This window comes from Solanum tuberosum, unplaced genomic scaffold, assembly GCF_000226075.1.
Source record: "Solanum tuberosum cultivar DM 1-3 516 R44 unplaced genomic scaffold, SolTub_3.0 scf00141, whole genome shotgun sequence".
NCBI classification, from domain to species: Eukaryota; Viridiplantae; Streptophyta; class Magnoliopsida; order Solanales; family Solanaceae; genus Solanum; species Solanum tuberosum.
This window is the reverse complement of record NW_006239075.1, coordinates 1,061,100-1,083,803: the sequence shown is the minus strand read 5'-3', so window position 1 is coordinate 1,083,803 and position 22,704 is coordinate 1,061,100. Positions and strand designations below refer to the sequence as shown.

The window sequence follows — 22,704 nt, the reverse complement described above, 5'->3', positions numbered from 1 at the left end:
GCAAAACAAGAAAATGTTTCAATTTTTGTTTCATCAAATATAAGAACAAAAAAAAGCAAAAAGATAAAATAAAAATTCCATTACTATAGTTTTTTTTTATAACTATAATTATGAATAAACAAAACGTTCACATGCACAGCATCCAAGAAAGTTTCACAGATTCTCCTCTGCTTATTATTTAATGCAGGTGTATTCATTCTCCTTCCAATTCTTGGTGGTGGCAATAGCAAGAGGGTTCCCATTAATGTAAAGCACAAATAAAGTTTCCATCAGTACCCACATACTGCAAAAAGGGTTGCTTTATTTGTGAACTTCACTTCTAGTGGTACTTGGAAAAAGAAAGAGTTTTTAAGCTTGGAAATTGCCAATGGAACAAATGGGTATTTTTTTTTTTTTTTGGTGAAAAAGGAGTAGCTTTGTTGTGATTTTGCTAAAATGGGAGCTTATAGGATGTGGGTTGAGCTCAAAATGGAAAAAGATTTCACCTTTAAGTTGTTGTTTGTAGTGCTATTGTTGGGGGTGTTTGTGGCTGGTGGGTTTTGTCTGGATGATGCAGATTCAGACGCTGTTGTGTATATTGTTACTCTGAAACAAGCTCCTGTTTCTCATTTATATGGTGAGGAGTTTAGAGTGAAGGGTCACCATCACCACAATTCCAAGAATCATGGTTCAGGAAATGTTAGTAGGCTGGATAAACCAAGGTATTGTTTGTTAACTAGCTGTCTTATTTCCATGCTTCTTGAAAAGAACTGTCTTTTTCTTGTTAGTTTGTTTTGTTCAATGAAATGATGGAGGGTTTTTGCTGTGACTTGGGAATCTATAAATGCAAGTCTTTTACTGTCTTGAAATTAGCTTTTATAATGCCTAAAGTGTCTGAAGTTCTCGATTGTGTATGCTAAAAGAGGGAATTCTTGTAATTGATGAGTTATGCGGTGCAATGAAATGTTAGGTTAAGATTTTCAGATAGCTAAATTGTTTGAGCTGCCCAGTTGTAATGGAGAAGTTTTAATCTTTAACAGTTCCTCTCTCATAGCTAAATTGTGTGAGCTGTCCAGTTGTAATGGAGAAGTTTTAATCTTTAACATTTCCTCTCTCATAGCTGAATTGTTTGAGTTGTTCAGTTGTAATGGAGAAGTTTTGATCTTACTCAATTATCACATTGTGGTCTTGTCCTTAACTAATAATTTTGTATTTCCTGCATTAATGGACTCGTGTGTTTGCTCATCATCTGTCTTCTTATTTTATATCTCTGTGAAAGTGAGAAGCTTTACTATTTTCTAGCATATCATTGATCAGCTTTATTTGAATCAGCCATATTTCACACAAACATGCCCACAATGCTTCCTCCACATCAAGGATGCACAATTCTTTATTGAGGAAGGTATTGAGAGGAGAAAAGTATTTGAAACTTTACAGCTACCACTACTTGATCAATGGCTTTGCTGTGCTTGTTACTCCCCAGCAGGTATGTTATCAGTGAGTGGTGTTGAAATTTTGTTTCATTAACAGCTGCCATTGCCTTCCTTGTTGCTAGGTTTTCATGACACTCTAGATAGTTAAGAAATTATGTGGTTTTGTGTTTTTTGATTCTTATATCAACTCATGCATATGTTTATATTTTCAAGGCTTTCAAGCTTGCAAATAGGAGAGAAGTGGCGAATGTGGCTTTGGATTTCTCAATCAGAACTGCAACCACACATACACCACAGTTCCTAGGTCTTCCTCTTGGGGCATGGGCTGAAGAGGGTGGATATGAAACTGCTGGGGAAGGCATTGTGATTGGTTTCATCGACACTGGAATTGATCCAACGCACCCCAGCTTCTCTGATAATACACCTGAGAGGCATTATCCTGTTCCACAGCATTTTTCAGGCATTTGTGAGGTCACTCGGGATTTCCCATCTGGATCCTGCAACAGGAAGCTTGTTGGTGCCCGCCATTTTGCAGCCTCTGCTATAACCAGGGGGATATTTAACACTTCTCAGGACTATGCTTCTCCTTTTGACGGTGACGGTCATGGGACGTAAGTCTTATCTTCCTTATTGGACCAGTTCTCTGTAGGTTTTTGCCCTTAAGCACTCTTTGCAGAGCACAGCAATTTCTAGAGAACTAAGTCCTATCAATTAGTGCCAACAAAGTGGCTGGGGTCTAACTAGTATTTCATTCCAATCTCGATTTTTGTTGGAATTGGTCTCGAAGAAGCAATTGCCCTTGGTTGACATGCTTATTTTATAATCTACATGCCTGGTTTTAATTTATTTGTTTGCTATCTCTTATAAAAGTGGAAGTTCTTTCGATAGAAGTAAGTCTTTCTCCACTCGGTTGACTTGAGCACAAGTAACCATTGGGAATTCGGAATAACCAAATACATTCATACCAAATATGTTCATTCTTCATTACATGACAGGCACATGAAACCATCTAAGCCTACCACAAATATCATGTTTTTTCTGAAAATTCATTTATGCTTCCTGTTTTTAGATATCTAATGATCCATTTTTGTTTTTTATGATATAACTTTTTCATGTAACCTGCAAAACATGCAATTTCATATATTCAAAATCTGGTACAGAGTAGGATAACTTACCAAACCTGCAGTATAGACTGATATGGGAAAGAAGCAAAAGTAAGTTGATTCAAATTTGCTAATAGACCATCTTCCCTCTGTATAGCTGAAAAGATTGTTTTATCTTATGGGAGTTACTTTATTTAGACTTTGGTGATATTAAAGTACTTCCGTTGGACTACAATTAGTATGCTTACAGCCATGGACGTACCCTTGAGGATCCCAAAGAGTTAAACCCACATGATAAATAGACAACAAACACACATAGTTACACTCACGAAAGAAAGGAAATGGATGATGGTTTAGACCTTCTTGATATAATTGGCATGCTTTCTCCAAGTAGGTAGTTGCTTATTTCATTGAATTTTTAGTTTACTGAAAGTAATATCTACTACAAGTGGCTTGAATTTTCTTAACCACGTGCAGGCATACAGCTTCAGTTGCAGCAGGGAACCATGGGATCTCTGTTGTTGTAGCTGGACATCACTTTGGAGATGCTAGTGGAATGGCTCCTCGTGCACAGTAAGGACCCTCAAAAGTTGAATCTTTTCCCTTTTTGATTTACGAATAACTATGGTGATTGTGATGCTCAGCATGTAGTTATAGTCTGTTATTTGGAAACAACCTCGCTACTGTGAGGTAGGGTTAAGGTCTGCATACACTGTATACTCCCAAGACCCCACTGGTCATGGGGGTATGTTGTTGTTTATTTGGAAGAGATCCTGAAAAAGATACCGATGATGTTGCCTGTGCTTTGTATTGATGTGTATGCAGATTACAGACAACTTACATGCTTATTCTCTCTTCCACTCATCTTCCACAACTTCTCTCTCTTTGTGATGTTTGTTAGTGGTCTGTATGGGCATGCTATTCTTTTGAAATATGTGATGCAGTGACTGCTAAAGCAGCACCTTTTTTACAGCTATAGCTCCTGATTATAAGTTTAGCCTAAGTACTTTTTTTATACAAAAATAACTGAAGTTAAAGTGTCTTTAACAGTTTAGAACACTTCAAATGGCTTTTGAAAAGCCAGTTATTACTAGATTAGAGCTCAGCCTGTAGGACTACTACTGCAGGAATTCGTCTTTACTAATATTTCTTCCTGGTGTTTATGAATCACTTAAGAACTCCTAAAATTATGGATACGTTGTTTCCAATGGGAGTTAGATCCTGGAGAAGTTAGCAACTGCTTGAATTGTGAGCCCTTTGTGAAACAAACAAAAAATCTACTACTTCTAATCTGCTCTGTCAACTTCCCTTAGTGTGCATGTCTCAATCATTTGAGTTTTCCTGTATACTAGTCTTACATTTGGAATTATTTTCTAAGGTACAATATTTCTCTGGCTTCAAATCCTATAAACTAGAATGAGATACTGATCACAGGTTCATATTTGCAGCGTTGCAGTTTATAAGGCATTATACAAGAGCTTTGGTGGCTTTGCTGCAGATGTTGTTGCTGCTATAGACCAGGTATCTTTTCATTTTTAGAGAGTAGAGAAGAAAGGGTTAAAGAAAGGAGTGTATCTTTGTTGTTTGGACTTCACAGAAACGAGAGAAGAAAGTAAAAGATCTTGATCCCTTAAGCATTTTGATTCTTATCTGTTTTCATTTATAGGCAGCTCAGGATGGTGTGGACATTATCAATTTATCAATCACTCCAAACAGGCGTCCTCCTGGTGTTGCGACTTTCTTTAATCCTATAGACATGGCTTTGCTATCAGCAGTTAAGGCTGGCATCTTTGTAGTACAAGCAGCAGGCAATACTGGACCTTCACCTAAAAGTGTCTCTTCCTTCAGTCCATGGATCTTCACTGTTGGTGCTTCAACCCATGACAGGGTGTATAGTAACTCTATAGTGCTGGGAAATAATATCACAATACCTGGAGTTGGACTTGCACGTAAGTCATCTTGTAGATTGATTTAGTAATTATTCTTTATAATTTTTAGTCAAAAAATAGCTCCAGAAGTTTGTCTTAATTAAAAATCGTGGAGAATGAAAGATGACTTTTGTGGGGTTGTTTTCGTGTTTGATCAAGCAATAATCACCTAGAAATGTTAAAGAATGTGGACAAACAGCCTATATATTTTTCCATTAAGGGATATTTTTCTAGTCAATTTTGAACCAAATGTGTTCTCCTATCTCAATTAGTCAAAAACGTACTCCAGGTTAAGTAATATTTCTGGAAAAGATGAATGACACTATAAAAATCACTTGATATAAAAATCCCCATGTTATTTTTTGGTCTATTCACATTTACCAAGCACGAGTGTTTCTAGTTCTCTCTTCTCTGATACATATAATCATGAACTCAGTAAACTTACCATTTGCATGTTCCAAGACATTTTGGCTTGTAGAGGCTGCTTTTCTTTCCTAGGCCTAAATTGGTTAGTTTGTTCTGGATACAACAATGAAATGAGGTAACCATCATTCTTTGGACGCAAAAGAAGTTGTTTGATTTTAGCTTGCACACCACTTCAGCAATTACTACAATTCATGGGGGCTAGCCCGTTGCCTATTAAGGTTCTTTGAAACTTTTAAAGAAGTTCCTGTCGCATGGTTGGCTTCAAAAGTTCTGTATTTTGTTGCAGCTGGAACAGATAGCATGTACACTCTAGTTATGGCAAGTCATGCTTTGAATGACACAGTTGCTAGTGATATGTATGTGGGTGAATGCCAAGATGCCAGTAGTTTCAATCAGACTCTTGTTCAAGGGAATCTGTTAGTTTGCAGCTACTCTGTCCGCTTTGTGCTTGGACTTTCTACCATCAAACAGGCCCTGGAAACTGCGAAGAACCTTAGTGCAGCTGGTGTTGTGTTCTGCATGGATCCCTTTGTCATTGGTTTTCAAATCAATCTGACTCCAATGAGATTGCCTGGCATCATAATTCCATCTGCAAATGATTCTAAGGTATGCCTAGAAATATGCTACTCCCTCCATTTGATTTATATGACTCTGTTTGATTGAACACGAATGTTAAGAAAGAAATAAAGACTTTTGCTTCATAGAGAATGCATTCTTGGAACTTATGGGTGGGACAGATGGGTCTGGGTCCATTTTACCACCCCTAGTTAAACTTGAAACTTAATAGAAGTGTGATGAAATTCTTAAAGAAATGCATACGTTTTCATCAGCCTGCTTCAAGTTATTTCAAAGCTTTGTTTCCATGCACCCAAGTATTTATTTGCAATTTGCATTTACTGATTCAAGTAATTTGGCAGATCTTACTTCAGTACTACAATTCTTCACTGGACCAAGATGAAGTTACTAAGAAAATCACAAGGTTTGGGGCAGTTGCAAGCATTTCAGGGGGTCTTAAAGCAAATTTCAGCTTATCTGCTCCGAATGTTATGTTTTATTCTGCTCGGGGACCAGATCCAGAAGATAGTTTTCTTGATGATGCAGACATACTGAAACCGAACCTAGTTGCCCCAGGAAATCTTATATGGGCAGCTTGGAGTTCTGGTGGCATGGACTCGGTTGAGTTTGAAGGTAGTTTAACTAAATAAAGTTCTTAGGTTCTGTAAAGCTACTTATCAAAAGAGGAAAAAGGGCTCTACTTGTACATCAATGACAATAATATTATATATTTGCTTACCTATGTTTACTTGATCCAATATTTAGGTGAAGATTTTGCAATGATGTCTGGAACCAGCATGGCTGCCCCTCATGTTGCTGGTCTGGCAGCACTGATTAAGCAGAAATTTCCTAATCTTAGTACTGCTGCTATTGGATCTGCACTTTCTACCACGGCTTCTCTATCTGACAAATACGGTGGTCCCATATTGGCTCAGCGTTCATATGCTAATCCAGATTCAAACCAGTCTCCTGCGACACCTTTTGACATGGGAAGTGGATTTGTGAATGCTACTGCAGCACTGGATCCAGGTCTTATTTTTGATACAGGTACGCTACTCTTCTTTGCGGTCGAAGTTGAGGAGACTATTGGTTATAATATTAATTAACTAGTTATCAGATGCTATTAAAATATGAATGACAGATGCTGTGGTATATCACACTTGTGATTGTACTGGTGGTAGTGTTGGATAAATTAGTACATCTTAAACTAGTTTAAGCACGATGTCGTGGAAGTCTAGAACTTGGTTTACTTGAAAGCTCTATGTTGTTGACTTGTGCTGATAAAGCTCACTGCAGACCACTCAAAACTTCATGGAGAAAATGAATGCTACCAAGTCTTTAGTCAATTATTTTTAAGCTATTACATGTATTTTATGTAAGATATTATTTATTTACTTTAGACATATACATTTCCGTGACTCGCGTACAAGTTTGAGTAATCACTGGTACTTTTTGGACAAGGAGAGGGGTTAGAATTGGTAGTTATTGTTGTATCACTTCATTTCTGCCAGTCTCTGATATGGCATTTGAAAATTTTCAATGTAGGCTATAGCGACTACATGTCATTCCTCTGTGGCATAAATGGTTCGGCACCTATGGTACGGAATTACACTGGTGAGAGCTGTGGAGCATCTACAATGAGTGGAACTGATCTGAACTTACCTTCAATCACGATATCGAAACTGAATCAATCCAGAACAGTTCAAAGAACATTGATAAACATTGCTGCCAATGAAACATATGTTGTTGGTTGGAGTGCGCCTTATGGTGCTTCTATAAAGGTCACACCAGCACGCTTTTTTATTGCGTGTGGGCAGCAACAGGTCTTGAATGTTGACTTTAATGCTACTATGAACAACTCTTCACCAAGCTTTGGAAGAATTGGACTATTTGGAAACCAGGGTCATGTTATAAATATTCCTTTGTCAGTCATAGTAAAAATTTCATACAACACAACTAATAGCTGATTAGGCTGATAACACTTCTCTTTTTTCTTGTAATATTGTTGAGTGTCCAATTTTTTTATTGTTTGGCTCTGTAAATGTGTTTTAAATGTAGATAACTTATTTGTTGATGATAAATAAGCATGATATGATTTTGTTCACAAACTTATTATTGTTTTTTTTTTTGTTTACCCTCCCTAGGAGCTCCCACCCCTTTGCTCCCTTGGTGACTTGAACTCGCAACCTTCAGGTTGGAAGTGAAGAGGAAAATAAATTCTGTTTCCATAAATAGTGGCTGGAATATTTTTTTTACACATACATTTCAGTATTTGTGTGTATTATCCGTGCGCAAGGGTCATGCTGTATCATTCCAAATTTATCAGATTTATGGTTGGACAATGGATTCATGTACACATGTAAAGATGAATCGATTGCTGATTTTTCTGCATATGCCAAGGCCACCAAATAAAGATATTGCTAAGTTTGGGTTTGATAGATCAAGCAATCATGTACTATTTTTGTTCCTTTACAACTATCAAATTAGAGTTGTGGCACACTTGTAACAGACAAAACAAGCATGCACTTTCAAGTATTAGATGGACAAGCACATTTTACACCATTTTTATGGTCAATGCTGGAGGAACGATAGGAGCAGAGGAATCTCCATAATAAGTTCTATTAATTCACATAAACACAGTACAGAACCACACTGCTAAGATTGCCCAATAATAAATTATATTCATGAACAAAAGCTTCCAATCTGCAAAGCAATCAACGGAGGGAGGGTTTGTGAGATTCATCTGTACAGGGTTTTCCTCAGACAATTTGTCATGATATAGTTGACAAATCTAGCAGGATAGATAGTAAAAGCAAGACTCGATGTTCCAGACATAAACTCAGCACACATGAAGCTTCGACTCATACCATCAACTAGTGAAAGTTTAGGTCAGGTCATCCTCATCCAAAGGATCTTCATTGTCTTTCATGGCTTCATTCTTGAGTGCGCTAACATCCCCTGTAGGCAATTTCCTTGCAATCTTGATGATCTGGATTTATTGCAATTATGTTAATACAGCAAGGGGAAAAGATAAGGCACATAGACATCACACAAATGATGCTTCTTGCTTGCACATCTTAATTTCCTTACATTATCGTCTGAGTGAAAATTAAATATTCATGCTCAGTGTTAAGTATTAAGCATTGAAAATGAAACAGCTATGCAGACCAAACAAGATAAAAAGATCGGCTTAAAATTAAGTTGAGATGAATGACTCTTTCACTTCTGGGAAGCAGTTCTAAAGCAAGAAAGGAAAATAGTATTTGAGTAAACAGCCTTAGGAGAATAAATATCAGGGGAATATACAAGTTATATTGTGTCGGGACGATTGATTTAGCTAGAAAACTATGATTAAGGAATCTCTAATCTAGTTTAAATAGAAGCCTGGTGACCATCTTTACCAAAAGAGCTGAGAACTAACCTATAACTGCCCACCTATTTTAAATAAAGAAAATGCTACAAGCCTAAGCGCCAAACCCAGCCAAATAATTGAAATTTTACACACATTTTTTTATAACCAAGAAATCCGTCTGTGACCCACCCTTTGAACCAATCACAGCCTTCTAAACTTGGTGGATAATGGTCCCGTCCCTCTAACCTTCTCCACTTAAATACCGAGCTTTATTATCAAAAAGAGCTGCTCTCAGCAATGCGAAATTAGTAAGCGTACAGCAGTAATTAGCACTCATCATCTTGACTCAAACTCTGATACTGCATGACTAACCGTGTGATCAAGATTTGATACAGTGCTTGATTGTGACACCCGTTTAATATCCTCAACATCGCCATCAGCATATGCAGAAAGAAGTTTACCAGCACAGCGACCTTGATCACTATTTAGGAAAACTTCAACCCTACAAAGAAGAGCCACCACCCGTGCTTTTAGTAAAATCACTTAACCTGATAAAATCATGAGTAAACTAAAAATATGAGAGAAATTATCAATTCCAGAAGAAAATATGATCTTGAAATATAAATTGTCCATATAGATTCATCAGTCTAAGAAAGATAAACACGAAAAGCTGAATAGGAAGGGTGTGCACAGATACCTACCAGATAAAATAAAAATAAGAGGATATTTTAGACCAAAATATAAGGATGTTAGACAAAGGCAAGTTTCTGGAGGTCCATATTTCTCTGTTTCAGCTATCATTGTCTTAGTAGATATTCTAACAATTAATTCTTCCCACTTATGTGTGACTCACATACTAATTGTGTGATTTTCTAAAGCCTTACAGCAAGAATAGAGGAGGGAACTTGTACAATTAGCTTAAAGGGCATAAATTTACTGCTCTATAATAAAGGGAAAGAATTTTGAACCAGGGAACAAAAATTTGCAGCAAGCACATTTATTTAGGTACTGAAAGAAATTCTATATTAACTAGGAGTAAACTAACCTCTTGGTACTGACCTTTTCAATAAACCTTGTGCTATGACACAAGAAAACATCATTTACCTTAACCATGCATGTGGAAGATGGGGGGATGATTTTAAAGAATGAATGAATGTTAAGTCCAATAAGAGAAATACAAGCTAAAGAGTATCTAAGCAGACGGACTCTGAGATTCTAGGGAAATGATGAGTATATTACAATCCAGAGATGCCTAGTTATTGACTAATCTCTTTCCAATAAAAATCACCAAGTTGGACTAACCCAGGTGATTGCAGTATAGGATCTGGCACTCTTAGACTTCATGATAAGGAAGTGGATTCAAGTAACCAGGTTAAACAAGGTTGAAGAAGTTGCTCGTCAAAGGGCAGTGGAGGAAATGCATTGAGATGGTAAAAACATAAATCACATCATTGTACGCCTCATCCTTGGATCACTTTGTTGGAAAAGTCAAAGAACACTTTGGAACTGCACATTCTTTGGGTTTTCCACATACAATACATTTTTCCTTCCGACAAGGTAAAATGTTTTTACCATATAAGACATATTCCTAAACCCTCAAGCACCATAAAGAAAGATGTGCAAATGAAAACAAGGATGCTAAACAGTGAACTTCACAAGATAAAGATTGTATTGCACTAGAAACTGTAATAGATTTAACGGGACTGATAACACATCAGAGAAGTGGTTTAAAATGCATATGTATTGGTAAAAGGTAGACATTTAGGTGTAGCAAAACTGAAAATAAACTAAACCAAATTTTATGCATAACGTTTCTGAAATGGACTCCATTAGCTCTCGACTTCCAACTTTGGCGATGAAAAAGTAAAACACAACATTACATGGAGAATTAAACAAAAATTCTTGTAGCTTAGTTGCTAAAAGTCATGAATACGTAAGTAACTTACTGACAACAATCATTGTAGCACTTCTCCGCTTGCTTAAAGTCGTGGGCATATAGGTACACAATGATTGCACTAAGATAAGCCTGCAAGGAGTTGATTACTTTAGCAATTGCTGAAGGTTGAAACCTTCAAAAGTGGTAAGGATTTTCAAGCATTTTAACATTATACTTATCTTTACTGATAAAATTATTTTAACACTAAATTAAAAATTTATGCCACATGTATCTCGAAGAGACGAGTCAAGAATGATGACCCAGATATGAGATCGACAGATTGTGACACAAAACCGGGGAGATCCATTCCGGCACAACGTTCATTGCATGTGTTTACCAAGGACTAGCTATTCTCTAGGAAAAAGAAATCCGAGAAAAAACAAAGGAAGAATACAAACAGGATGAATACAATAGGGCCCATATGAACTGAAACCATAATCACATCCTCCTGAGATAACTTTCTCCTCAGTAGCTTGAAGAATTGGATGAAATGAGAAGATCATGGTGACAAAGCCAAGAAAACAAGGTGAGAATTATTCAGCAAGAGGAGACAAGGAAAAAGAAATAGGCTAAAAGGACAGGACTAAAAGCATACACAAAAATCTTAGTCTTAGCACTATATATGTGCACATAAGTTCATTTTTTTTATTATGCCCATTGAGAATATAATTAAATAATAAAAGTGTGTTCTCTCTAGCAGCTTAAGCTTTTAGATGAGATGGTCGCGCACTTCAACATGGTATTGCCACCAATATCAAAATGAATTTTCACGTGCTTGGTCCATGAAAAATGAATCAGGCCCACACATGAGGGGACGTGCTGAGAATATAATTAAATAATAAAAGTGTGTTCTCTCTAACAGCTTAAGCTTTTAGATGAGATGGTCGCACACTTCAACAATACCCATTGTTAATTGGAAACTCAGAAACCAAACCAAAAAAAATCAAAATTTCCTAAATTCTAAACTAAAACTAATCCAGAAACTGATTAGATCAGTCCAAATAACCCAAGGAATGCTATCAGTATATTTTGTTAAAACTGAATAATGCACTCCACTACAGATCACTCGTTAATAATGTCTAAGAAAAGAACATTCAAATATAAGCAGTAGATGTGACCTTTAGGCATAAAAGAGACACAAGAGTAGAAGAACTACAAGAGAGGACACGTCAATATGGTTTTCATTGGCTCCATATGTAATGCATGAACAAAAAGATGGTGTGTGTGAGAGAGAGAGATCCTGTGATGGTTTGAGAGGAAGCAAATAACTCCTATTTATATAGCATGAACACAATGCAAATAGTTGTAGCTAATGAACAATTGCAGTATTAATTTTTTGAGAAGGAAATTAATAATTCTTTTTGAAGTGCAGAAACCACAGACAAAAATTTCTTAGTGTCAAAGGCTATGACATAAACAAACTTGGATTTTGCTATAAATTATTTTCTTCCAGTAAACAAACAAGATAACGTCAAAGTAGTGTTCAGCAGATGGAAAATGTGACTAAAGGGCTTTCGAACCTTGCACTGGCTATGTGTTGCGCTGCACTTGTCAGCAGCTAATGCCAAACTTATTAGGATAGTTGCAGCATCTTCATACCTGCATGTGGTGAAATCAAAGTCATCATCACTTACTAAAGGGAGAAGTGTACTGTGTAAACCACTTCACTTAAGCACATAAGACTAGTAGAAACGAGACTTTTTATTTATTTACTTTAGGTTTGCGATACATCTCTCATGTGTGTGTCTAATACTCTTTAATCTTCCAAACACATGAAAATATTTTTGATATCATGTTTGTATCTGAGGCTCAAAACCAGGACCTCTAGTAGATATATTAATGAATGGTGCAGACCCGCTCCATCTAAAAGTTAAGCATTTGAAGATGTGACACTTCTATTTATTTGTTTTAGGTTTGCAACAGGGAGGCCTATAACTTAACAAAATTCTTATCTATAAAAAGCCAAATCACTCAACTTGGTTGTGACCTTTTTAGCTCGATACGTTATAACTTTTTTTCATCAGAAGGAAACAAAGAAAAGAAAAGAAAGACGTTGAAATGTACTAAATTAATACATTTCAATACACTAACTTCTAAAAGTAACATCTGCCTCGAGTGTAATTCTTACTTTTCAAGCTTCAGATAAACCCTTGCAGCATCACGATATAGATCAAAGGCCATTTGATCTTTCCCGTCCTCTTCAAGAATGGCACAGGCTTCAGTATACAACTGAACAGCTACATCAGGTGCTCCATCTTCTAAAGCACTATAACATTAACAACTTGTTAATCATATACGATACAATGTTTCAATCTCAAGCGAAAGGAGAAAGTGTCAGACACATAGAAGGAATCTATAGTTAGAACATATAGAAAACTGTTAGATCCATCAAAACAATTCCCCTCTCTAACCGAGTTTCCCATCGAACAGGTTTTTTAAGGGAAACAGAGAGGCGTAGGGAACGTTAGGCATGGAATTTAGACTTTTGTCAGACACAAAGCTGGCAGCCTGGCACTGTAGGATTGTGCCAGTGATTACCCACCTTTTCCATTTCCTAGTTTCACAAATATGTAGCGTTGTATTAACTTTGATTTATATATTGTTAATTTGATTTTTAATGATAGTTTAGCTTATATTTAGATTCAATTTTTTCGATGAACTCATTTGACATTACATTAAGCTTGTGTTTGGACATGCGATATGAAGTCAAGTAATCAAATAAGCATTTGGATATGCTATTTGGGATCATGATTTCAACTCCCAAATCCTCCAAAAACATATGATTTGGGATTCCAAAACTTGATTTCAATTTTTTTTTAAATGTAAAACTTGACCCATAAATTTATATTTTGTAAAAAAAAGATCCATAATTTTAAATTTTGCATACAAAGACGCATGCTCGGCTTAAAGAGATTGTCCATACCATGTGAAAAGATTATATTAAAGATAACTAGTTACTACTATTATTGACTAGTGGATCTTTATAAAATTATGTATATTTGGAAGATTGTAATCGCAAACATTTATCTTTTATAAAAAAAGAAAGAAACACGGAGATATGCGATTTATCAATGTAGTGACTTGGGATACTTCGATATCTTGTTTATGAACTATGGTTTGCTCATTTGGTAAATTTTTATAAGAATTGGAATTTTTTTGACAGTTTTCACAACTTGTGGGGTTTTCATGTTTATGAGAAAAAAATACAACTTAAGAAATCCAAATCGCATGTCCAAACAACTCCGCATAAACTCTATCGTAAGTAATGATCCGGTTTAATGACTAATATGGTATAATCAGATTCAACAAATCTACACCTCAATCTCGTACTAGTTAGTGCTACTATATTAATCCCGTATATGTTCTGCTCCATTTAGGCCCATTTTCCAGAACTAAACAAGGGGTTCTCTAGAAGTAGGGATTCTCTAAATCTGTAATCAGATAAAACTTAGAAAATCAACGATATTAGAAATTATAATTTATATAGCATAAAATACTACGGCTGCAATTTTGACAAATGCAGCCAAATAAGTCAGCAACATACCGTGCGCCTTTTCCAAGTGCGTCAGATGCAGGTTGGGCCCTCCCACATTCATTGTACAACTCAGAGGCCCTTCTATAAAAGTCAGCAACTTCTTTCCAGTTGCCTAGTTCCTTTGCCATGGTAGCAGCAGACTCCATATGCTTAGCAGCATCCCAAGGCCTGATTTACTAGTGAAGGATCCCAAAAGCCAAAACTGACTCAATCGAAGAGCAAGAAGAAAGATCCAAAGAAACCAATTGGGGAAAAGGATACGAGGAAAGCATCTCTTGTCCTTTTGAAGCTTTTTCAAATGCTTCTTTTGCCTTCTCATAACTTTTAGCAAGCCTAAATCCATTAGCTGTAATGAATGAACATAGTATCTGTCACGTAATTAACATGCTAAAAGTTTCCATATTTATATAATATTTGTTTTATTCACGAACATTGTACATACCTGCCTGCTCATACAAACCAGTAGCACTTTTCCAATCAATACTCCACCTGGTAAAACTTAGTTTTGTCCTATACAGATAGGGAAACACATAATAGTTACATAAAACTTAAAAGGCGGAACGGCACAAGTATTAAATAAGCAAATGCTTCTTTTTGTCTTCACATTAAAGGAACAGAACATTCTTCCAGCATTCAAAATCTCGGAGATGGTATTTTGCATCACTGTAACTACAGCTAATTGCTCAGAAGTCAGATCAAGCACATTAATGGAAATTTTATCTTTTAAGTCCCTAATCTAGATATTGATACAGAAAAAGGAAATGTTAACATTAATAGAGAACACAGATAGTAATCAAGATCCTCCAATCTTTGATCAAAACACTATTTTTACTGGTTGGTGTAATAACTACTAGAAAATCAAATCTCACCAAGAAAATGGAAATTATCTTAGTTCAATCATCACACAAGGGGAACAAAGCAGACACATTCCATTACCACTTCCATTCAACAATTTCAAAAACTATAGAAAAATATGATCTTTATAGACAGCTTAAAACAATTACATGTACATAGATTTGTGTATATGTGTGTGTAATATACCATCTTCACACCAGCAACTCAAAGAAAGAGGAACCCCTCTTACACAGACTTGATCATACAACCATAACAATCTTTATATAACAAAAATTGCATCTTTATATAAAAACAATTGTATCTGACAAAATTGAATACAGAGCAAATATTTAATAGATAAAAGACCTTTAATACGGAGTTTATAGAGATGGGTATTGGGGTGGGGGTGGGGGGGGGGTTGTTCTTACAGTTTATCGGCTTTGCTGATCAACTTTTCAGGATCGGAACCCATGGCTGATGTGCTGTGAGTTCCTTTCTTGCTTCTCCGGTCAATCTGAGAATCTGGTTTTGTTCCGCATTTGCAGGGACCCCTATGAGGAAAATGCAACTTTTGATTAATTTCGTAGTTAGCCCCTCATGTTTGGTGTCTTAACTTTTGACCCAAATCAATATGATATTTACAATACACTCCTTTAAGTTTCTAAATTTATACTTTTCATCAACTTATTTATTTATTATGTTGTTTTGAGTAATTTACAATTTGCATTCCTACTAGCATTACTAACAATAAAATGAGGAAAAATAGCAGCTTCTACATCATCTCTCGTCCGCTCTAGAAAAGACAAGCTGTAAATGAAATCTATGTGAAATTTGAAAAAAAAAAATAGCTTTACTTTTCAAATTTAATAATAATATTTGGAAATTGGAGTTCAGATTGAAATTATTTTTGACAATTTGTGAGTAATTTAAAGTAAGAATACACCTTCCTTATTTTTTTTTCAAATTCTTGAAATTACTCTGTTGCAACTCTTTTTTTTTTATTAGTCATTATAATATGTATGTTTCGTATCTAATAATTACTTAGTCGTACTGAAGAGGTGCTAGATAAGGAATTTATACAATATTCAATATAAGATTAGTTAAAGATTCCTTTATGTTTGTATAATTATAGTAGTTCTATAAGATATTACAAGACAAATGAGATAATGGAAACAAAGTTTCACTCTTCATTTTGGATTAAAATGTCCAAAGAGACCTCTTAAGGAAGGCCTTGCTACATACAGTTTACTTTCATAAGTATACAATATACACTACCCACTGGTCTCTACTACAGAAAATTGTTTTACCCTTTTCGGAATACGATAATATGTGCTTTTTTCCTCTAAAAACAGAAAGAGGGAAAAAGAAATTCTATTTTCCTGGGCTAAAGAATACAATCATAATGAAGTTCAAGCATGTCTGATCGATCACAAATTTGTATGACAATTACAAATTGTTGTTATGGACTCCTCCCCTCAAAACTTGATTCCGCTGTGGTAATAAACACCAACATCCTGTAAGAAGACTGTACATATGCAAAATTGCAAGAATTAAAGAGAGTAACCAACAAGATAAAATTCCAAAAAGATATTTCCCTTAAGAAATTTGAGCGCAAGATTATACTGCTCAGTAACTTTTTACGGAGTACATAGGAAGGTAAAACAAGAAAACTCGAACTACATCTGAACTGTGAAGATAAAAAACAAGAATAATCGAGCATATTTTTAAGAGAAGTCTACAATCAATGAACTTTTGTAATTTCTAGCTTACTCCTTGATTTCTACATTTTTAACAACAAAGTTCCCTAGACTAGTCTACCGTCATGGTCAAAGTTAGTCTAGTTAATTAATAGACATGAGAATACCTCCATTGTATCACACAATGGTCGCAAGTTCCAAACTTGCATTATGTTATATCACTTGTGCCTGCAGCTTCAGTGTGATGCATATAAATAGATTAGAAAATCCAGACGTACCTCAAGTCAGTTATACAATGTTGCTGCATAGTCTTCACGCATTGTCAGATTGACGTATTTGATCTTTATGAAATACAGGCTACTTTACAAGGCTATTGACCAACTTCCTCACCAAAATTTTTTGCCACAAATTCATCAAGCTGTCCCCAATTAGGAGGATTAGATTTGCTATCTGAAGGCAATGATCTGATACATGCAAGAATATGCTGAACATCGCAATACATTCTGTTGCAAAAGAAAATAAGTTAATAGTCATTTTTGATGAAGAGAAAACAAGTAAGTCATAACAATCAACAGAGGAAGAAGTGAATGACAAACACAGGCAATAAGAAAAAAGAACAAAAAGAAAAAAGAAAAAAGAAACTTGTCAGCCTTCAACTCTAGGATATATTTGTGTTACTAGATGCCATCAAGTTGTTGCTTAAAGTGACGAGAGTAATGCAAATTGAGAGATTATCATATCATGTGTTAAGCAATGCTGTTCCATTTAATGTGCGCTTTAAATAATGAGGCGCAAAGTAATCTAACCAGACGCAATTGATTTTTTTGTGTGTGTGTTTGTTAACCAGAAGCAATTGACGCTTTGAAGGAGATATAGAACACAACAAAAGAAAAGGAAGGACAAAACAGGGCATTTTTCTATGTGATTACTAGGAGTCTTCCTCAACACGTCCATTTCCAAATTTTCATTTTCTTCTTTTTTCATGCATCTTGAGTTTGTGATGCCTCTTCTTCTTCTACTTATGTTTAAATGCTTTCTTCAAATAAAGACTCCCCAAAGATATATCTATATCGTCTTATTGATTATTAATCTATTGCACGTACACGCGCACACATACAGAGTCTCTCTGGCCATCATCAGGATTCTAGCATTTTGTTAAGTTGATGCTCTGGTGCTCTTTCTTGCCCTCTTGTATCCTAGATTCAAAAGCCTTAGTACATTATGTAGGCATTATAGGAACTTCAAATAGGCATGGTATAACATGGACCATATTTTTTATACTAGCATGGAACTATTGTTTTGACAAGAAAAGTAAGCACTCTAGGAAGTTGAAATGATAAATAAATTAGCTCTTGGGAAAAGAAAATAATAATTCATCCGACAACACAGCATTACATTGATGTATCTGAACAAAAAATCATTATACACACTAAAATGAAGCTATACCTTTTTTTAGCATGTGGACTGCTGATATCCAAGTGCGAAAACGCTTCTGAAATTTGAGAATGGAAGATAATAACCACTTGCCTGCAAGTATGACATTCTTTTTAAGCAAGAATTGATATACTAAATGTCAATTAAAGCAACGGATATAGATGCAAAATTACTTCATGCCAGCACTGAATATATGAAAACGAGGAAAACCTTATGAAAAGAATGAACATATAATAATGAATAAACAACCACCACAACAACAATGATAAGTGCTTCTAATGAAAAAATAGAATAGATTTAGAGAGAGAGTCCTTGAAGGGGAGCCTTGGCGTAACTGGTAAACGGGTTCGAGCAGTGGAAACAACATCTTGCAGACATGCAGGGTAAGGTTGCGTACAATAGACCCTTGTGGTCCAAAGAGAGAGAGAGATAGAGAGAGAGTGTTCTTCTCCCTAGAAGCAAGAAAATTCAATGTTCAATCTTACAAGGATGTTTTGACTTCGCCAATACTGATCCTAGATGGTGAATGCAGGAAGAAATGAGTACTTAGTGAAGATCTTGGTCGGGAGGGTCGAGAAGAAGGTCTAACCCTCAAAGCTGATTGTATGTTCGTCCATAAGTGTTAAAAATTTATCTTAGAAAATATTAACAAGATATGTCAAGATACCCCAGTGCGGAGGTGTGAGAGGCTGGCTATGGATGGTTTCAGCAAAAGTAGAGGTATACCGAAGAAGTATTGGGGAGAGGTTAGTAGACTGAACATAACACAGTTTCAGCTTACCAAGCACATGAACATAGATAGAAGGCCATGGAGGACACGAATTAGGGTAGGGGGCTAGTAGGTAGCAATGCATGTCTTGTCATCCGCCCTTACTAGTAGTTGTAGTATTGCTCCTGTAGCATTTCAGAACATAGTAACTTTGTACTCTAATAATCTGGATAAGCTAAGGAGAAAATTCTTATGGCAAGGCAACAAGGATGGAAAAGGCTATAGCTTAGTAAACTGGGAAACTGCTCTACTTAGCAAAGACAGAGGGGGGCTGGGAATTAAGAACTTGAAACTACAGAATGAGAGCCTATTGAAGAAGTGGTTGTGGAGGTACACTGAAGAGAGAAATTCCCTCTGGAAAGAGGTGATCATAGCAAAATATGGTGAGTTAAACCCTTGGTGTACAGAGATCACAACAGAACCTTATGGTGTGGGTGCATGGAGATCAATTAGAAACTTGTGGTCACAAATGGAGACAAATTTATATATCAAGGTGGGAAGTGGCACTAAAACAAAATTTTGGAAGGATGTTTGGATAGACCAATCCCCTCTTAGAGATCTCTTTCCAGATCTCTTTCAAATTTGTGGAAATCCTGATGCCAATGTTGGTGATTGCTGGACTGAACAGGGCTGGGATCTAGTTTTTAGAAGACTTCTCAATGATTGGGAGGTGGAAAGGGTGGCTGAGATATTAGGGATGCTAGGCGGAGTGATCATCAACGCAAATGCTACAGACAGGATGTTGTGGAAGCACAACAAAGATGGCCTTTTCTCAGTCAACAGTGCTTACAGAAGAGGTCTCCAAGTGATGGCAGGGAGACCAAAACACCTCTGGAACTATTTTTGGAAGGGGGATATTCCTACAAAAGTGAAATGCTTCACTTGGCTAGTGATAAAGAGAGCTTGTTTAACACAAGAAGTACTTCAGAAGAAGGGTAGACATCTGGTCCCTAGGTGTTTGTATTCAATTTGACAAGTGAAACTAACAGCCACCTCTTCTTGCACTGTAATTACACTGCTCAAATCTGGAATTTGTTCCTTAGCATCTCAAATCTGAATTGGACAATGCCAGAACGTACATCAAACGTGTTGAAGAGCTGGGTAAGGAGAGGAGGTACCAAGAGCCAGAAGAGATGGTGGAGGTTAATACCATCATGTATATGCTGGTCAGTTTGGAAGGAAAGGACTAGTAGATGTTTCGACAATAGATCCAATTCCATACACAAGGTCAAATGGAATTGTATAGTATCTCTACTTTTTTGGTGTAAACAGTTGTGTATAGTAGATACAGATCAGATTGTAGATTTGTTAGGAAGTTTGTTATTGACACTTTTTGGTGGTGGCCAGCATGCCCTTAATGCTGAATACAACCTTACCAGTTTCAAAAAAAAAAAACTGCGACAGCTGCCAATAAAAGATTATTCTAAGTCCCCCCAAAAGACTAAGGTTTTTTTGCTCTGCCCAGGACAAATTCAGGAAAAAGTTTAAAAGTTAACCTGAAAATAGCTTGAACATCTAACTCATGCAGGGTTCTAGATAAGACACGTTGAAGAAGGCCAACTTCCTTCAAACAGATTAAGAAAACAAATCAGTTAGATACAAGTTCCTGTAGTAGTAACGTTTCACAAAATTTTAGAAGAAGAACATCATAAGAAGCAACATTAGAAAGTAACTTGCATGCAACAACTATACAGAGAATCAAAGTAAAACTGTAACCTCCAGACTAAGATAAGAAACATCAAGGGTAGCAATTGAAAAAGAGAGCAAACTTGCATAGGCTTTACATTGCATCAAATATCAGAGAAATGTCATATTTGAAATTAGTTCACTAACTCAGCAATAGTCAATTGCCTGTAAATTTCAAACAGGGTTAGAACTTTTAGCCGTTAATATTTCAGGTCAATTAACTGTCACTTGACAAACCCAAATCTATTACAATCAAGAAGGGTTGGAGTAAAACATGGCAAGTTGCACCATTTGTGTCTATGCCTTTTTCCTTCTTTTTTTTAACAAGGTAAATAATTTTATTGAGAATAGGAAGAACTCCTGTATACAAGTGTTTCTCATATGGTTTATACATATGGAAGGAAAGAAAAAAGATAGCACTTGAAGAGAGAGCATGATACATAAGTTAGAAGAATTTGATACACTATTTTGGTCTTAGAGAAATTATTGGTGCACATTGTTTTTGGTGTAGACAGTCTCACTCGGTAGAAACTGTTGAAATTCTAGATGTATTAAGCTCCCAATAGAAGACTAGAATAGCTCCAGTTTCTTAAGAGTCTTTTGATGTAAATATGGTGCAAGTACAACCAATATACTGAATGATCTTAATCATAGATAGAAATACACAAAGTTACCAATTTAAAAAAAGTGGCTGCAAATTCACAAACTTAAGGAAGGAGTGGAACAAAAATGGGGAGCAAGAATTGGGCTTACTACAGTATAACTTGTACCTTAGTGATAGAACGAGCAAACTGACTTGGCTGTGTATCAGTATTTTCTGGCCTATTCCAACTCTCAACAATCTGTGACAGCCCACGGAGGTGGACCAGCAACCTTTCCCTCATTATTTGCACCAACTTTGAGTGTATCTCATCTCGGTGCACCATATAGTCCTGAATTTCATGCAAAGATCTAGAGTTAAAATAATATTTCCCTACCAAAACCTTGGATTATGAGTCTGATAATCTCAGCAGTCAGCACAGAAAACTTTTTGATTGGGGCCCACGGCATAGTAGTGATTGATTTATACACAGAACTAGCAAACATATTCCTCTATGTTTATACAGTAGAAATGGAAACGGACAAAATGCAATTGTCATGTGAGAGATAAAAGAAATAAATTTCACAAAATAGGAGAAACTGGAAAATGCATGGTTGGGGATAAGCAGCCCCGTGGTTATTAGAGGAAGAGTATTACAACATGAATTACTAACCTATTACAGAAGCAGGCTACCCCAAGAAGGTCGATGCTGAATTGTTTTACGCACTCTTTTTTTTATCTTCCTTTTAGTTTGGCAATATATCGCAATATAAGGAAACATCTCGAGCCAAAAGATACTCCAAGCCTAAATTTTAATGGTAGAAAGGTCACATGAACTTTCATTTTATTCCAAAGTTTTTGCATTTATAAATAATTAGAAGTCACTACAGCTAATAAGATGCATTCATGTGATAGATACAAAAGGAAGAAACTAATCACAGCCATCTCTCTCCACTTGGCGTACAAGTGCCAACGTACTGAAGATAGTCCAAGAGATCCTGAGATTCTGTTTTTGGCTTCCAGTGAATCTTATAACAGCTTTAACTCCATATGGTCAATTTATATTTTATTTTTTGAGAATAGTAACATTTCTATCCATCAGTACAAAGATTGTACTGGCATCTGAAATCCAGAGAATATATTGTACTGGCATCTGAAATATCGAAGCATGGACTTCCTCATTTCCAGATAATCAGACCAAGCTTCTGAAGAAGAAATGTTTTCAGTAATATTGTACAATTTGTCTCCAGAGGTGAAGTAGATCTTGTTCTCCATGTTTTTGAACAATCACAGCGCGTGATTAGAGAAAAACACAGAGCCTGTTGTTGCTGTAGTGTGGGAATCTCGGAGGAAGAGTCTCAGGGCCTTACCTGAAAATCGTGTCTGGGAGCACTTGCATATTTCTGGTGATATCGTCAATTAGGAGACATCAAAAAGTGATTTTCAAAAGATACCCC

General features: G+C 36.1%; 3 protein-coding genes across 5 annotated transcripts in view; 1 reads left to right on the top strand and 2 right to left on the bottom strand.

The window, feature by feature from the left end:
* Positions 1-98: 98 nt before the first annotated feature.
* LOC102579981 (subtilisin-like protease SBT2.5) lies at positions 99-7,536 on the top strand. The gene is made up of 10 exons (XM_006352973.2): positions 99-701; positions 1,312-1,465; positions 1,626-2,023; positions 2,993-3,088; positions 3,964-4,036; positions 4,182-4,464; positions 5,156-5,475; positions 5,787-6,057; positions 6,190-6,471; positions 6,970-7,536. The coding sequence occupies exons 1-10, from the start codon at positions 436-438 to the stop codon at positions 7,389-7,391; spliced, it is 2,565 nt and encodes an 854-aa protein (XP_006353035.1). The 5' UTR covers positions 99-435; the 3' UTR covers positions 7,392-7,536.
* A 395-nt stretch (positions 7,537-7,931) lies between these two features.
* LOC102579649 (gamma-soluble NSF attachment protein-like) lies at positions 7,932-15,639 on the bottom strand. 2 transcript variants are annotated; one of them, NM_001288377.1, is given in 10 exon segments: positions 8,030-8,413; positions 9,149-9,186; positions 9,189-9,278; positions 10,723-10,802; positions 12,233-12,311; positions 12,841-12,978; positions 14,257-14,415; positions 14,509-14,593; positions 14,690-14,757; positions 15,510-15,589. In NM_001288377.1, coding segments are annotated over 10 exon segments (822 nt in total). In that variant the 5' UTR covers positions 15,554-15,589; the 3' UTR covers positions 8,030-8,372.
* Positions 15,640-16,245: 606 nt separating this feature from the next.
* The window catches only part of LOC102579328 (vacuolar protein sorting-associated protein 54, chloroplastic-like), a 27,588-nt gene continuing 21,129 nt past the window's right edge, over positions 16,246-22,704 (bottom strand). Inside the window, exons 16-20 of one of the 2 annotated variants that reach the window (XM_015311167.1) lie at positions 21,438-21,599; positions 20,478-20,545; positions 18,225-18,305; positions 17,057-17,281; positions 16,246-16,606 (exon numbers count right to left, since the gene is read on the bottom strand). In XM_015311167.1, coding sequence (XP_015166653.1) covers positions 17,149-17,281; positions 18,225-18,305; positions 20,478-20,545; positions 21,438-21,599 — 444 coding nt within the window. In that variant the 3' untranslated portion in view covers positions 16,246-16,606; positions 17,057-17,148. Of the gene's footprint in view, positions 16,607-17,056; positions 17,282-18,224; positions 18,306-20,477; positions 20,546-21,437; positions 21,600-22,704 lie in introns of those variants that run through there. The other variant, XM_015311168.1, reaches the window with a different exon arrangement.